At 36.9% G+C, this 17,444-nt stretch overlaps 1 protein-coding gene across 1 annotated transcript in view; it reads left to right on the forward strand.

Annotated features, from left to right (window-relative positions):
• FOXP2 (forkhead box P2) overlaps positions 1 to 17,444 on the forward strand; it is a gene marked incomplete at both ends in the record, with an annotated part of 257,290 nt that overhangs the window by 121,094 nt on the left and 118,752 nt on the right. The window contains one exon of the mRNA XM_079711324.1: positions 12,396 to 12,470. Within this exon, the coding sequence (XP_079567450.1) occupies positions 12,396 to 12,470 (75 nt within the window). The remainder of the gene's footprint in view (positions 1 to 12,395; positions 12,471 to 17,444) is intronic.

Here is a 17,444-nt window from a genome sequence, read left to right on the forward strand (position 1 = left end):
ACATGTGCCAGCCATCCTGAAAGGCATTTCAGTAGGCTCTGTACCCTGGCATTTGTTTTAGAAATAATTGCATGCAAATGTAGTTTAACATCTGTACTATGTCTCTTAATCCTAACCAGGCATTTTCCATTAGATGTACTCTGAAAATCACATTAAGAAAAATATATCATCTGTGAAATTGTATTCTGAATGCCCCAAATAGCAAAGAAAGGGGCAGTATCCAGTTAAATCTAATGTGAAGCATTCCTTTTTTCTCCTGAATCCCAAATTTTAAAATGTTTATTTCATTTCTCTTAGTGCTGCACTATAAAATTGAAATGAGATTTTCTGTTTTCCAAATTTTTCCATTTAGCTTACCACAAAACTTTCCTGCTATGTAAAATTTCCTTAATTTTTGCTTGGTAATACAAAATGTAAGTTAGTTTATGTTGGTACCTTTATGGGAGTACAATTCAGATAAGTTACATTTTAGTACATTGTATTCTTGCAAGCAGAATTTTCCAAGCAGAATTTTGTTACTGAACTGACTTTAAACATACTGTAATTTACCCGTGTACTTAAAAAATTAGGAAAAGAATATTAAGGAATAAAACATATACAAAGTCCTAGGAAAGCAACTGACTGGAAGGAAGAGGAAGGGGAGTTCCTGGAAAAAAAGTTATTTCTTGCCATCACTGAGATTTAAAAGAATATCTTGTGCTCTTCTGCATTGGTCACAGTTACTACTTCAAGATTGTAGTAATATGACTCTAAATACCTAAGAAATGTGTTCATGTATTTGACCCTTCAATTTAATCCTCCAAGAGAAAGTCAGGTGGTGTACACATGTAATTATGAGAAATTTGAAGCACCTAAAGACCACTTTGCTTTCCATGATGCACTTGAAGATCTGGCTTCTGACTCTCTGTCTCCATCCCTGCCACCCTCTCTTGCCTAGCACTCTTTTCTCTGACCTTGCTGGACTATCAGTATTTCTCTGAATGATGCAGGAGCCCCTATACCTTCAAGCCTTCGTAACGGCTGCTTCTTTGGTCTTGAATGCTTTCCACCTACACCCACCTCACACCCATTTGTATACTAATGTCCATTTATTATCACCTAGTCTAAAATACTTTGCTATCCACTGTCTGCCATGTAAGTACTAAGTACCCTTCCTCTATACTCCCATATAACCCGGCGCATCTATCTGTCATAGCACTTATTATGATACCCTTCACTAGTAGTTTGTCTTCCCGATTTGTCTCTAACCTCTTTGGGTTAGGGACTCCTACTTAACCTTGCATCCCCATTCTTAACCTAGTAAGTAGTTTTCCATAGTATCCTGCAGAAGTGAGAGAGAACCCCACCCAAAATTTAGTTTAGATGTCGTAGCTGATGACACTCAACACACCAAGAGAATTTGAGAGAAATTTGATTACTCACATGGGAGATGCCGGGGGAGAACCAGTGGGGAACAAGCAGGTCCAAGCTGGTTTGGGATAGTAGAGGGTGTAGGCTGGGTCTGTATAATGGCTATGGGGCGAGCCGGGGGAAAGATCCCTTGAACAAGTGTTTTAAATGTTCCTCCAGTGGCAAAGGTGGAGATGCATGCACAAGTTTTCTGCCCAGATGTGGAACCATAGAGGAAAGGGAGGTTAAGGCCTAAAAAGTCAACAGTCAAATAAGAAATGGAGTCAGACCCTTTACTGTAAGTGGCAACTAGATGATCATTAAATCTTTGGTGAATAAAATACTGAACGAACTACAGTCAGTCAGTAGCCCCCCATCATCAACAGGTAGCTTCAAGTACCGACATGTCCTGTACACCATCCACTTCTTAATGCTTTCTCATTCAATAAGGAAAGTTGTTTTACCCGGGCGTGTTTCTTACCTTCTACTACCTCACCTAACCTCCTTAAGGCAACAAGAGACATCTGTATTTTCTTTTGACTACAGCAAAAAAAGAGCAGAAACCTAAGGACTATTACTCTTATGTGAGCATAAGCTACTTCTGCCTAGCCCCAGTATACCCAGGGGGAAAATCCTATGCATAGAATCCATCTTCTTTATCTATTAAGTAATTACTGTATAACTTAAAATACTGTCTTCCATTCTCCAGATGATCATGAGAAATCGAGCTCCCTGTTTTATTTTTTTTTTTTAAGAAGAGCTTAACATATTCTCTTGAACAAAGCAAACAAGCATAGAACAAAAATAGAATATTCTACCAGTACTCTGCATGAGTATCTCATGCCGGAAGTGTCTGTTGACTGCTGTCTTCATCTCCTCTTAAAATGTAATAAGTACATCACTTGTAGGAGCACTACAGGCATCTTTTGTTTTCCAATGACTTTAGGCGCATGAAAGATACTTAATTAACGTCCCTGGAGATTCAAGTTGTCTAAGTAGTCAGCGGACAGGTGTAGGTCTTATTCTTCTCACAGACGGCGCCGGGTCATCTGCCCCATCCTTGAGCTCAGCTTCACCTCTGCAGACAGCTGGGCTCTGTGGATGAGAGGTGTCCATGTCTTTTCTATTCCTGGCTCCTCTGCTGAGGTTTCTAACAAGGGTGCCAATTAGTGCCAGTTACGATGGCAGCTTTCTGAGGTGAATAAGAAGGGGATTGATGAAAACCAGGGTGAAAAATCTGAGTTTGACACTGTTATATTGTGTAATCTTTGTTAATTCTTCAATTCTTTTAAGCTGTGAAATGGGGATCGAATTTATTTTAGAAATGTCAGTGATTTAATTGATTAATATTAAGTACTTTAAAATCTCAAATCTTCCAACTATGTGGTATGTGGATTGAGACAATAGCCATCACTAAACTTTCTTTGCTAGTGTTTACCTACCCTTTCTTTTTTAAAGAAAAGAAAGGAAATAATTTAGAATCTGTTGAACAAGGAAAAACAAATGAGTATGTAATCTTAAATTATGATAAAAATAAAAATCCTAATGCCCATCAAGAAACAATACATTAATAAATGTACCTGTGCAGATATTTTTAAATTTAACCTAATGTTTTATTTTGCCATTTTTGTATATTAAACTGTGTTTTGCAGAATAGAAAGTCTGATTATACAAGCTGACATTTTAGGAGAGGAAAAGATTTAAAAAGCTGACATTATGACAGCAATTTGTGATTACTTCACTTAATTTTGCAACTAGTAAAACATGAGGTAGCCAAGATCATGACTTCCAGCCTTATCTTTTGTCTCTTTTGTCTTTGGATTATAACCTAAAATTTGCTCCAAAACTTAATTTAAAGGCTATCAAAGTTTAATCCTAATTTTGGCAGTGAGATCATTGATTGAAACATTTTGAAGTATTCTTGTTAGTTTATTTCTCCGGCTTCAAGTCACAGAAATACACATAAAACTTAAACAAAAAAGTGGGATCTGTTCAAAGATACAGAATTGGTCACAAAATACAAGGAAAAATGAAACAAAAATCTGGTCACAGAAAGATAAGAAGCAAAAGCAAGATCATTGGACAGGCTCTGTGGGGTCCCAGCATTAGGTTGGATGAATTCCTGTTTATTATTCTCAAGAATCAGTTATTGAGAGAGGGAATCTGATTGGCCTATTTGTAGCAGCCACCTACCCTTGAGCCAGTCCTACCAATTTGCATATGATGTTGGGAGCTGGGGTGCGGAATGGGGATGGTCCCCCAAGAAAAACTTTGGTGTTGTTAGCAAAAAGAGGAATAGATTCCAGGTAGAGAAGATCAACAGATATCCTCTGTAGTCACTGGGCTGGTTTGCTACAAGATTGTAGCATGGTCTCGACAATAGTTTTTTTCTCAAAGGACTCTACTCTTTCAACAGTAAGGAAACACAAGGCAATAGGGAACTGTAGGGAAATAGCACCTAGTAACACATTTGTACATGCAGATTCACTAATACATATATTCCTAAGGATTATATAAAAATCAAATTTATTTTAGACGAGTTCTCTTTCTGTTTACATAAATACAACCTTAACTACATTTTTATTTTGAATAATTAAGGAAATAGGAATCCCTAATTTAATTTCATAAATTTAGACTTTCATGTTGAGTTTGTTACCAGTGAATGGTATAATTTGGCATGTTTAGCAAGGAAAAGAAAATATACTATTTTTAAAAATTTACACTGGGGCTTCCCTGGTGGCACAGTGGTTGAGAGTCCACCTGTCGATGCAGGGGACACAGGTTCGTGCCCCGGTCCGGGAAGATCCCACATGCCACGGAGCGGCTGGGCCCGTGAGCCATGGCCGCTGAGCCTGCGCGTCCAGAGCCTGTGCTCTGCAACGGGAGAGGCGACAACAGTGAGAGGCTCGTGCACCGCAAAAAAAAAAAAAAAAAAAAAAAAAAAAAAAATTTACACTGATCCATGAAGAAAACAAGAAGAAAATTATAAACTTTTAATAATCAGTACCTTCAACAATATTCTGTATGTCCTTGGACCAATTTTTTAAAATTAATCTGAGTTAGTAGACCTAAGGAATCCCCATTCTGATCATAAGCACCGCTCTTCCTTGTCATCCTCTCCACATCACCATGCCCGCCGCCCACCTACATGGCTTCCTGATCCAACTGTATCCCATGATTAACGATGACATTAAAGAAACTCTCGCTATTTTGTATTGTTCACTCTGACCTTGCTCTCCATTCTCCAAACTGTGGCTTTCCTTACTCCTATTCCCAAGCAAGCTACTGGATATTCCTACAGAAAATCACAGTATCAGGCAGTATTGAGTCCACAACTTCACCTTAACCTTCATCACTGTTTAGCAATCGTTTTTAAACTCCTCACTCCCCCCTCCCTACGCCAGCTTCCTGCCTTAACTGTCCCCTTTCAGCTCCTACATCTCACACCAAGCTCCTATTCCCAGTGACTTCGTCTCCTACTTCAGAGATAAAATTTAGAGGCTACCAAGTAAGATCTCCCTCTGCCTCTCTCATCTCCACTCCTAAAACAAACTCATATTGGCACCTCTCTTTATGCTCTTTTGTATCACAGTGAGATCTTTTCTCCAAGGCCAACTTGATACCTGCCCTGCCCGGCCTTTCCTACGACCTTGTCATGTCAGCCTCACAGCTGCTTTCCTGTATCTTCAGTCTCCCATTTTCTGTGAGTCTTCCTGTCTTTAAAAACCAAACACCCACAAAACAAAATCTTATTTGAACCTTTGTTTTATATCAGGCAATCTTCCTAACCCACTCCTTTCCTTCATCATTAAACTTTGGGCAAGAATTGGTTACCCTTCAATCTCTATTCCTTCTTTAACTTATTATATTATGTCTCCATCACCACTCCCATTCTGCTTTTGAGTATCACTGACAACCTCTGAGAGTTGTATTCAAGTCAAAGTCCCACCCTACTAGACCCTGTAAGAACACTTGAGACATTTGACACCAGGCCTCTGAATTTGGTGGCTTTCCTCATCTCTGTCCATAACTTTTTTTTTTTTTTTTTTTTTGCCGTACGCGGGCCTCTCACTGTTGGGCCCTCTCCCATTGCAGAGCACAGGCTCCGGACGCACAGGCTCAGCGGCCATGGCTCACGGGCCCAGCCGCTCGGTGGCATGTGGGATCTTCCCAGACCAGGGCACGAACCCATGTCCCCTGCATCGGCAGGCGGACTCTCAACCACTGCGCAACCAGGGAAGCCCTCTGTCCATAACTTTTTATGTTCAATTGTTATATCAGTGGTGCTAAACTCTGGCTGCACATTATCATTACCTGAGGTGCCTGAGCACCATCCTAACCTAATACAATCAGAAGCTGAAGGCGGTGGAGCCCAGCATCAGTATTGACTCAAAGCTCCCCAGGTGATGCTAGCACATGGCACAGGTTGAGAACCATTCCTTTAGATGATCTCAGTGACAGAACTTATCCACTTCCTGTGGAGTCACCACGACATAAGGTCTCAGATCTCTATATATCTTGCCTTGTCTCCTGAACTTGAGGCTTATGCTATACTCAAATGTTTGCTAGAAATAACTACCTGGATGTCCTGCAGTAAGCTCTAGTGTACTATTTCTAGTATTTTCAGTTAAAGCACATTCTCCTGTATTCCTTAAAAACCATTTTTTCTTGCATCCTCTTATCTTGCTGGTGACATCACAGCCTACTCCCAGTGTCCCTTATCCTTCACTCTCTCTATCACTCAGGTAGTCTTCAAATCCTCCGAAGTTAGCCTCTCCTCAAATTGAGTATCCTGTTCTTACTTACACTGCTCTTCATTCAGCCCAGACCATCAATAACTCTCTGGTGAACCTTTGGGCATCTTAGGCTACCAGCTACCAGTTTTTCCCAATTCCAGTCTAAGCCCACACCCTCATGCTTTTCTCTTGCCTCCTTAAAAGAAAATTTGCTCCTGCCCTTTACCTCAGGACATGACAGAAATTCCCTTTGTCTGATGGGCAGAACTTTTCATAGTCCCAGCTTTGCAGTCTTCTCTCTCACCCCCGTCCTCATCCACACCACACTCCAGCCCATACCCCCATGATCACATTTCTCAAGTACAATTCTAAATCTTCTGGATTCTCCCTTCCTTCTTTTCCACGTCTTTCTTTTTCGAATAATAAATTCCTCATTCTTAATACATTCTTCCAGTACAATGGAACTGTACTTTTTACCTCTTCAACAATACGTTTCTCTCTAATGTTGAGTCTCAACCTAGGATCCATGGGTAGAATTCAGGAGGTCTATGAATATGAATGGAGGAAAAAGTATTCTCACTTTCACTTCTAATTAAAACTTCATATTTTCTTCTATTATGAATGTAGGTAACAAACCACAATAGTATTGGCAGTATCTGTGACATTGTCCTCAAAAAGAATTACAGATGTTTTCAACTGTTGGCAAAAATATCTAGAAATATTAGTTATGCTTATTACTACTTAAAAATTATAGTGGTTATTAAACCTGACATTGTATCTTATTACTTAATGTATTTACAAAGAAGCACATTTATTAATATTTCACAACTGTGGCTTTTTAAATATTTTGAAAACTGAATTTCGATGTAACTGATTTCCTTTCTAACTTCTTACATTTTATTTTATGCAATTAAATTTTTTTCTGAGGAGGCCATTCTTGACGTTAATGGAGTGTCAAAGGGTTCAAGATGCAAATGGCACTTACTTAGTTGTATCCTAGTTTACAAGGCTTTTCCTCCCGCTCTCCTCTGAAACCAAGGACAATTTTCATTCATTTTTATATCCACATGGCTAACATAATTTATAGCACACAGTAGGTACTGAAATATGTTCACTGACTGAGTAATGGAATAAAAGAATGAGAAATTACCTGTCCCACAAATATCCTGAACACAGAAGACAATATTTCTCAAAGTGTAATCATGGAAGCTCTAAATCACAGTCACCAAGATGCTTGTTAAAATACATATTCATGGGCCCTATCTCAGATCTTTTGACTCTGAGTCCCTAGAAGTGTAGAATTTTCAATTATAACAGTTCATCCAGACATTCCCTTACATGCTAATGTTTGAGAACCTGTTCCAGTAGGCTATTGTGATGCACAGCAGCCTTAAAAAATAAATAAAAGCATGAGCTTCTGTAAATAATTTCAGCTCCCTGGGCTCTATTTTCTTTCTCTGCGAAGTGACTCTTTAATGGCTGCACCCTATTCTCCTCAATATCATATGGATTTTGTAGTCAGTGCCACAGAAGGAAGTAAGGCAGGACTTACTCCTTGTTCAGAATGAAGAATGAAGTGTCTTCGGACATGTGCTCATGTTGGTTTGGTCCTGTGGGGTACATGGTCCCTGCACCTCGTTGACTGGAGTCAACGAGGTTGACTCTATACTGTTTGGAGTCACCAAACAATATACCACCTACTCAGATCCACTGGTCTTATGAAATAATGTTTGCCAGACAGCAGTTCTCTTTTCTTCACCTCTTGTGTCAGGGCTACGCAGATTTTAGTCTGTTTTTCAGAGGTGGGCTGGGGATAGACAAAGTAATTTGAATTTGCAAAGCCAACACATATCACCCTGACACAACTCTGGCCACACTGTCCCTGGGACAGTCTCCATCAGATGTGATGAACGGCCTAAAGATAGCCAACCAAGCCAACAAACAGAACAGTTAGAGTGGAGGAAAGGCCAGTTAACCATTTAATTTTATTCCTGTTTCATACTAGGTCAAGAGTATCCACATTTCTTGACTGGCCGAACACTATTTTAAAATTTTGGCACCTTTAAAATGTAGATCACTCTTCCATTCAGATATCATTTTACCCCAAATTTTATAAGACACTAAAGTTTTAAACATGTTAAAAATTTGATCCCATTTTCAGCCAGCTTCAAGAAAAATTATAATTTAAAAATATTTTCATTTGTTAGGAAAGATCAATATATAATACTTTCCTATTTTTCTATGAAAATATACCTTCATCAACTTTGCAAAAATTATATTATTTCTTAGAAGTCACTTCACCTTATCACTGAATGCAGAGACCCTCATATTAACTTTTTGCTTTGCCACACCAGGTTTCTAAAGAGAAAAAATATTTTTTATTCATATGGAAGAGGCTTTGATTTGTATCATGAAGTCCAACAGGATACAGAAAGCTATTTGAATGCAGACAGAATGTCTTGGGAATCTTTGCATCCTTTACAGTGTGTTTTATACACAGTAGAACTTTAATAATTTTTTATTTGAAAGAAATTGAATGTTCTGAAGCAATAATGATAGCTAATACATATTAACTACATAGCTAAGAAACATTAAGTATATGGGTACCAGCACTATTCTAAGTACTTTATAAATCAGTATATTAACAACCCTAGGACGTTGTTACTTACTACCCCCTTTCTAGAGAGAGAGGCCAGAAAAGCAAAGTGACTTGCTCAAGGTCACACTACTAGTAAGTGTTGAGTCAGGATCTAAACCCTGGCAGACTGTCTCCAGAGCTAGTATTCTTATTTCCAACACAGAACACTGAAGTCTTTATTGTTTTAACAGAAAATTGCAATGATCCATATTTAACGGAAGAATAGTTTCCCTCTGAAGTTAATGTTGAAAGCCCATTCCAGTACACTGGCCTGGCCTTTTCACTGTTAAAAGGTTCTTTGGTGCTTATTTGAAACAGATGCAAACACTTAAAACATCGATTCACGTTGTGTTTCCCTGTGATTTGCTGGATTATGTCAGGCTTCCTCCAGGAGACCCATTTCTAAATGACTGTCTGATTTCATTCGCCTTGCTACTCCTTCAATGACCTGCAGCTTCATGGATCTGTTCAAGCATGGTTGGTCGGAGGTTGATTAGTGCGTCTCTTGCCAACATTCTGTCTCCTTCTGTTGTAGAAAGCTCTAGGACAGCCAGGAGAAGAAGCTGGGTGGGTTTTTCAAAGTAGTTTCTTCAACCAGGCTTTTTGGCAAGACATGATGACGGGCTAATGGCAGTGCAAAGTTTATTCTCACATACTTTTAACTCCTGGAGTTATTAGTTGGGAGTTACTTAAAAGCCTGTGCCTTTCAAATGGTTTGCTTTTTCCCAGGGTATTGTTCTTCAGTAAACATAAGATTAAGTTGACTTTCTCTTTTCATAAATTTTGCTTTTTAACTCTATTTCTAGTCCTTGCTCAACTCTTTTGATTATTTAAACTGTATATATCTTATAATTTTGCATGCAAAATGACAGGGCAGAAATGTCACTGTGCGTCCTTAGTGTGGGACAGTCCTATCTCTTTTGTCCCTAAGGATAGATTAATGACAGTATCATTTTAATGTGCTGTATTTTTTTTTTTTTTTTTTTTTTTTTGGCGGTGCGCGGGCCTCTCACTGTTGTGGCCTCTCCCATTGCGGAGCACAGGCTCCGGACGTGCAGGCTCAGCGGCCATGGCTCACGGGCCTAGCCGCTCCGCGGCATGTGGGCTCTTCCCGGACCGGGGCACGAACCCATGTCCCCTGCATCGGCAGGCGGACTCTCAACCACTGCGCCACCAGGGAAGCCCAATGTGCTGTATTTTTATCTATGGTGACAGGAATGATTTGGCATTGTCAGGCAATGATTGCTTTGGTTAAACAAAGTTTCTGATGAACAAAAATATGTCATGGCTTCAGAAGGTGCTTCAGAATCTTGTTTTATGTCAAAATTATCTCAGTGGTTATCAGTTAGAATCATACTGGGGAAATGTTTGAGACAATTAAAGAAGATATGTTTGGATTATACTTAGATTTACTGAAATTATGTTTCTGAGTCATTTGAGCTGAGAATGGAGAATATTCTCTCTCACAGTGAAGCTTCAGGCTACTCTGATCACAGAGCTCTAATCTGTAGAAGAAATGTAGCAAAAATCTCCTTCTTATAATGAAATCCTTCCGACAATTTTGGCACCTGTGTCCTTTAAATGATGCCTACAGCATTTTATTTCATAGCATCTTTTGTGTATTTTTATCAGTGTACTTGTACCTGGTCTGGAAATGTCCTGTTTCTTAATCGTCTCTGTATCCTCCCTTCAGACTCTGTGATTGGGATGGCAAATCTTCAGCACCTGACATGTTTTGTCTACGTTAGACACAAAGTACAATATTTAATTTGGGTGCTCTTGAAAGAGCTTAAGGTGATGTTGCTTATTTATGAAGTTTCATTTTCAGTACTGAATATAGTGTCGTGGCACCTTTGGAGTTCTCACGATGCTCACTGATTTTTGGTTTTAGGTAGATGAGTGTCGACCTGAGGATTTTTTGTTAATCTGGTTCATTGCTGTGGTATGAAGTAGCATTTCATTTCCTTTTTTTAGGATGCTTATGACCTCCTTAAATAGCAGTCCAAAAATTGTGTGGCTTGTTTTGATTTTAACCAAAGTTACAGCTGCCTAGCTGTAAAGCAGTCAGTTTCTCTTATTATGACTAGTTCTTCAACTTGTACTGTTTTAAATTGCCTGCAATTAGCATATTTCAACCTTATTTTTAGGTTTAAATTGCAGTGTGAGAGTGTACTCTCCTCGTAGCTAATTAGTGCTATCAAGGAACAGTAGGTTACCTCATTAGTACCATGTGCATTTAATTAAAGAAGAGAAAATTGGAGTTAACCTCATAGTTAATATTTTCACAGAGTGCTTCAATGCCAACACCTTCAATTGGAGTCACACCCCTGTGTATCTAATTATGCACTGGTGCCAAATAAGGTTAGCAAGGGTACTACAAGGCTGTTGACAAAATAATTTAGATGAAAAAGTGTTTGTTGGATTCTGACAGTAAAATATAACTTGAACGTTTTTTCTTCATCCTCATCTGCCAGCGTCAGGTGATATACTTCTTCATAGGAAATTGAAGGGAAAGAATATTTTGGAAGCCATTTTTTTTTCTGTTTAAATTAATGTTGCTCTTATCTTGAAGAAAATGGCATATAGTCATGTAAAGCATGTACAATCCGTTTCTCAAACAGATCCCCTGAACTTCAGAGATGTATTTGAAAAGAATTATTTATAAGATGTAATATTTACATGCATCAAACCACTACAAATACCCCCTGACACCCCTACCACATCCCTCCTTGCTTTTCTTGTTTTCTGATATAATTTCCCTTGTGTATCTTATGAATGGGGATCATCCTTTCATATCATACATGAAGTCTAAGGATGTGTTGTCACATGGTCTACTCAAATGCAGTGTAATCCTTTTGCCCTTCAGACAAAATCTTTTGAAATGTCTAATGCTACTTAGGTAAAAAATGACATTCCATGTCATTTATCAATAAATAATCACTTTGCTTTTACAGATAAAAATGCAAACTATTCATTTGAGTGTATAGAGTAATTTTCAATACAAATGACACAATTCAACAGGTTTTAACAGAGATTACTGAGTTTAGCTCCATAGTCTTAAATATGTATTTAATGGCAATATTTGTGTTATAGTAATGCAGAGCCAAGGCAGTTTATTTAAAGGGATTCTTGTGATTGTTCTCACATTTCATGACAAGACAGGATTTATGTTCATTCATATTGGTTATAATTGACTACAAGTCAACAGTTAGCTTTTTCAAAAAGAGATAAAGTTTTAGGGACAAATAGCATCCCATACTCTAAAATCACAGTACCATTTAAAGCTATAGGAATATTTATTAATAAACATTGGCCATAATTTTAGCTTAGAAGTGGGAAGTGAGGCTCCTAAGTCAATATCCTGGTAGATGATCGATAATTTTTGGTTAGTGGTTATTTCGTATGTTCAAATATTCAAATTAACATCTACCAAATTATTCCTGTTTTTTCAATTTTATTTAATACTATTATTAGCTGTGAGACAAAGGTGGAGTAGTCTTGCCTAGGTCAACCTACCAAGATAATAATCCAAATAATATTTTCTTAAATGATAATGTACATTATTAGCATTAAGCCTTAAGATTGGAAAAAAAAAAAAAAAGCCAACTCCTGATTCTCTTTGTTTAATCTAGGAATTGCTTCCAGAAACAAAATTATGTGTCTGTGGCCACTCTTCTGGTGATGGGCATCCTCACAACACATTTGCAGTAAGTTACACTGGGCAATTAGTAATTCAGCTACTATGCACAAGGCCATAGACCCAACCCTGCTATAGAGATGGTCTGCGATTTTCTATCAGCCACTACCTTCCATTGATGCAGATGATCAAGAGATGACTAATGTTAAGGCACAGATGTGATTAGTTTGTTTTCTGTTACTTCTTATATTCTTGCTTCAATTATGTTTCATCAGATATACATACAGTTCACCGTTTCTGTGAGTTGATGGCCTTAAAGTTTACCTTATATATATGAGAGCATAGCTTTTTCACCTCTGTACTTTTCTTGAGCCACTACACTTTTCTTGAACAGATTTAGGAATAATTTGATGAGATGGTATTGATATGCATAAAATAAGTGCATTGAGACTATGGATAGATACAATACATATTTTAGGGAAAAGTTCCTGTTCCATGTTCTGCAAAGTTACCATATAAATATGCCAAGGCCTCTTTTTACATATTCTGTCACTAGAGTGTAATTTGTCTCTTTAGACTATAATATCCAATGAAAATTGCTTCCATGACCCAGGTCACATACTGGTTAGCCTTGGAAATGAATAACAGTCCTGAAGTGGCCGTTCAAGAATTTTTAAATAGAGCAACTTCATGTTTCTATTTACCATGGATACTACCTGTATTCCTAAGGAATCTCTAAATTTGTAAGTCATATATAGAATTTTTGCTTGTTTCCTTAAGAATTGATGTACTTTTTTAGTTTCCATGGTCTAGAATATTCTTAAATTGACTCATCCAAAACATTTTTTTTACTACCATATACATAATATTTCCTAATTTATGATTGGTAGAACACAACATAATTAAGACTCATAGACAAATAATCAGTGTCTTCCTGAATGAAGAAGAAATATATAATTTCATACCTTAGTTGAAAAAAAGAAAGATTTTTCTCAATAAAAATAGTGTCAGATTAACATGGGATGCTCTTCTTTGTGGAAAATATATAAACTTTAAACATTTTTTAAATGTTAGATGCAAAACAAAAATGGAAATGGAAACAGCAATAATGTACTATTTTATGGAAATAGTGAATGCAGGGGATTGGTAATAAATTTTGCACATGAAATTAGGTTTCATAATGATCTGAAATTATCTAGTTTGGGATTTCATTCATTTTAATTCTAAAGTGTTTGCCCTCCTAAGCTTTTTTTTACAATAATAACATTTGAAAAACTAGCAAAAATTAAAAAGCAGTGTTAAGGTTTGCTGAAATTATGTAAATTTATGTGAAAGACTAAAATAATCTTAATTTCTAGGTTTTCTCTGTATGTTTTGAAGAAAATAAATTTAAGTTACACTTCAAAAATAGCTATATTTTAACTTAGTAAAGAAGATTCATTCAAAATTGTACTTAAAAAAATAGTGCATTAAAAATGGAACAGGCAGTATTCTTAACTGGTAACACTTTTTCCTAAAATAATTTCAATGGAAAAATTGTTTTCTTTAGACCGAAGAGTGAGATGGCTTAACCAATAATAGTGTTTGTTCTTTATGTAAATCTACTCCTACCATTTAAAAAAATTAGTCTCTACTCCCCTGATGGAAAAATAGATCTACAGCAACAGATCTTTATATTTTCACTGAAATGTTTTCAGAATAAAAACAAACGATGGCGAAATTAAATGAATGGCTCACAGGTGCCCTGCAGTTCCTCAATGGCAAGCCTGAATCTATAGCCCAAGTTGGTGATCACCAATGTATTGGTCTTTCCAGAGGTATGCCACATTGTTCATGGCTGCCTTGAATGCAGTGTTGAACAGGAGTCTGAGGTTGTGCCACGTGTCTGAGACTGCAGTTAGTCTCCAAGACAGAAAGAACAACAGGATAAATTAGTAAGGTCTGCTGTGGTTGGTGGAGGGAGAGAGCATGGCAGTGCATGGATCAGGTGTTTTCCATCCCTGCAGTGCACCAAACTTAATACTTCAAATTAGTCACTGAGTGACTTTGCAAATGATGGTTCTTGACTTCACAACACAATGGGAACATTAAATACTAAGTAGGTGCTTATTTCCTTTATTGATTATATTAAACTTTCTGCAAGCTAAAATGGCTACATAATGTGATTTAAAACCAAGATGCAAACTAAAACAAATACTAATTGTTATTCATAGTTGACAGTTTCTGTGTGATGGTCATGGCTCTCTCTCTTAGTATTTGTTAAGTTTTATAAGTACTAGTATGCTGGGGTGGTACTTGACTAAGTCTGAGCACCATGAGATTACTGGTGGGATGGAAGGAACAAAGGTATAGAAAGGATAGATAGGCGTATCTAAAACCAGCCCCGTCCCTTTATAATCTATATACCTCACATTTATAATAAATTGTGAACCATTGTAATAGTTTTCTAAATTCTTAAGAGACCTTACATAATGCCCTATCAATGGATTAACTTAATATCACACATATTACTTCCATGATTGATCAACCTTCACAAATAAAAAAACAAAATTTTCAGGCATGTGTTCTAAAATGGCAGATTAAATTAATTTTACCCCCTCTCTCCTATAAGTTTATTAACAAGCCTGAAGTAAAGTACTATAAATCTCAGGGGAGGAAAGCCACTTACAATTACCAAATGTAGGTTAAAGCCCAAATTATCTTAAAGAAATAGTAATGTTACATAGTTGAGATTAAACAGATGTCAAAAGCTCTCCATCATATCATCTTCTTTCAGGTATTTATGGTGTCAGGTTCCTAACCAAAGATGCAATGAAAATATATTTCAAAGGAGTATTTTCTGGTGTTTTTGTCTGGAAGTAGCCGTAAGATGTTGGCCATCATCTAAGTATTGTGCCTCCTTATTATCATGTTGTTGAACAGTAGAGACCTTTTTATGAACTCACTAATAGATTATGTTTATTGTGCCTCTACTAATTCACTGCAGTACTGGGCAGTAGTAGTTGTACTCACATCATGTCTACCTAAAAATTGTAATCTTAAATTCTATTTCCTGTTTTTTTTGAAAGAAATGTTTGGGCTCCAGAGGTTGTACATTTAATATTCTAAGAGTAACAATTTAATACTCTTTTTATAAGTTTGAATTTTATAGGAAAAAGCATTAAGTTCTGGCTTTAAAAGACAAGAAGATGAGTGTAAGTGAGCATCACTGTAAGAGATTTCTTTTCGATACTTGCTTTTCACCCTCAATTTTTTCAAATGGTGTATATTTAACTCTAATCTGGAAAAATCTTCACTTATTTTACTTTTCTTTCAAACTTTAGTAATGGAATTGGTGCCTTTCTTTTTTCCCTGATATATCAAACAGCTTTACAAGTGGCTAATTCTGTCAAGGTCCTAAATTTCACAACCTTTGGCTTCCCTGCCACACAGTAGCAACCCAAGTTCACTCCTCAAGAAGTAGACCTTGTTGACACCTCATCTGCCTGAATGGCCTTATTAGCACCTACCTGCAGATAATATTATTGTTAGTCTTGCCTATAGGTTTTTACACCTATGTGAATACTATTTTACATAGGACTCTGCCTGTTAGCTCTAAGTGCTAAGGCAATTATGAGAATGCTCAGAGTCTTTGTCTTCTGGATCTTAATTTCAAAACATTTACCACTGGGTTAAATGCATATCTTAGTGAACAAAATTTGTTGGACCTATAAATTAAAAATAAGACGTGGCTGGTCTTGGTCTAGCAGTTTTATATCACATTCAGATTAAATTATATTGACCACATTGTCATCTTTTCCCCTACAGATCTTGATTCTGTTGTGACTGACTCCTGAATGTTTTATTTAGATAGGAATTGTGGATTGGAAGAAAAAAGGAAAAGGGGATAGTGACAGTTTTAAGAATCTCTTATTTTCTGTACCAAATTCATCTCTCTTTTTAGGCTTTACATAAATTCTGCTCAGTACCAAATACTCTGTCCCATGGGCTCTGGAATCAGCTTTCTAGATTGAATATTGGGCAAATTACTTGACCTCTTTTAGCCTCATGCTCTCAATCTGTAAAATTAGGACAATAATAGTATCTGTCTCATAGGGTGGTACAGGGATTACATTTGATCCCCCAAAAGTACTTAGCATGATGACTAACACATAGGAAGTGTGCAGTAGGTGTTTGAGTCAGTATCTTTAGTATCATCAATATGCTCTTGCTTGGACCAAAGAGGCAATTCTGTTTGACATAAATTTAAATATGCACTTGGTATTAATACTAAAGGGCTTTGGGCATCACCTTATGCCATGACCAGAACAGATGGAAATGTTCCTTCCTGAGAGGAAAGTCTTTATATTCATTAATTTAAGTTGAACACTGACTTCTTCTCTCACAAAAATCAGTTATCCAAATGTTTTCTGATTTGTTAAGCTAAGTGAAAGAAAAAGAACCCTGCCTCACCAGAGCTAAATGATGTCCTCAGGCAGTCAAGGAAAATCATGGCTAAAGAATGTTAAGAAAAGTGATTGTGCTCTCAATTGTCTGTATCCAACCAGAACACGTGAAGATAGGAAATTAGGAGATACATGTGGCAGTGCCAGATTATCTCCAATTATTTCTTCCCTTCTCTTTTATAAATGTATTGGCAGAGATTAACCGAGAATTAGAGATAAATTACTACGTATTAGTAGCATTGATCATTTTAACTAACAAGCTAGAGACAATTAACCCGGGATAACAATTTTTGGAGAGTCATTTCTATATAAAACCTATATTGCAAGATTTAACTCTTTGCTATTAATGCAAAGTTGTGTTAGTAAAATTTTAAATTTATGTTGAAGCAGTAAAAATCAGATTTCTTAATTCATCATGTTCATTTTGAGTAGTTTATATTCACTATTACGATGGGATTGGTATTGTGCTAGATCCTTTGATTTTAAAATAAACCTTAAGATAATCAAACATTTCAAACACCTATATTACAGCTGATTTTGTTAATGCCATAAGCTATAATATAGTGACCATGTTTAGAGCTACTGTTAAAAACCTTCCA

The sequence above is a fragment of the Hyperoodon ampullatus genome, assembly GCF_949752795.1.
Source record: "Hyperoodon ampullatus genome assembly, chromosome: 9".
NCBI lineage: Eukaryota > Metazoa > Chordata > Mammalia > Artiodactyla > Ziphiidae > Hyperoodon > Hyperoodon ampullatus.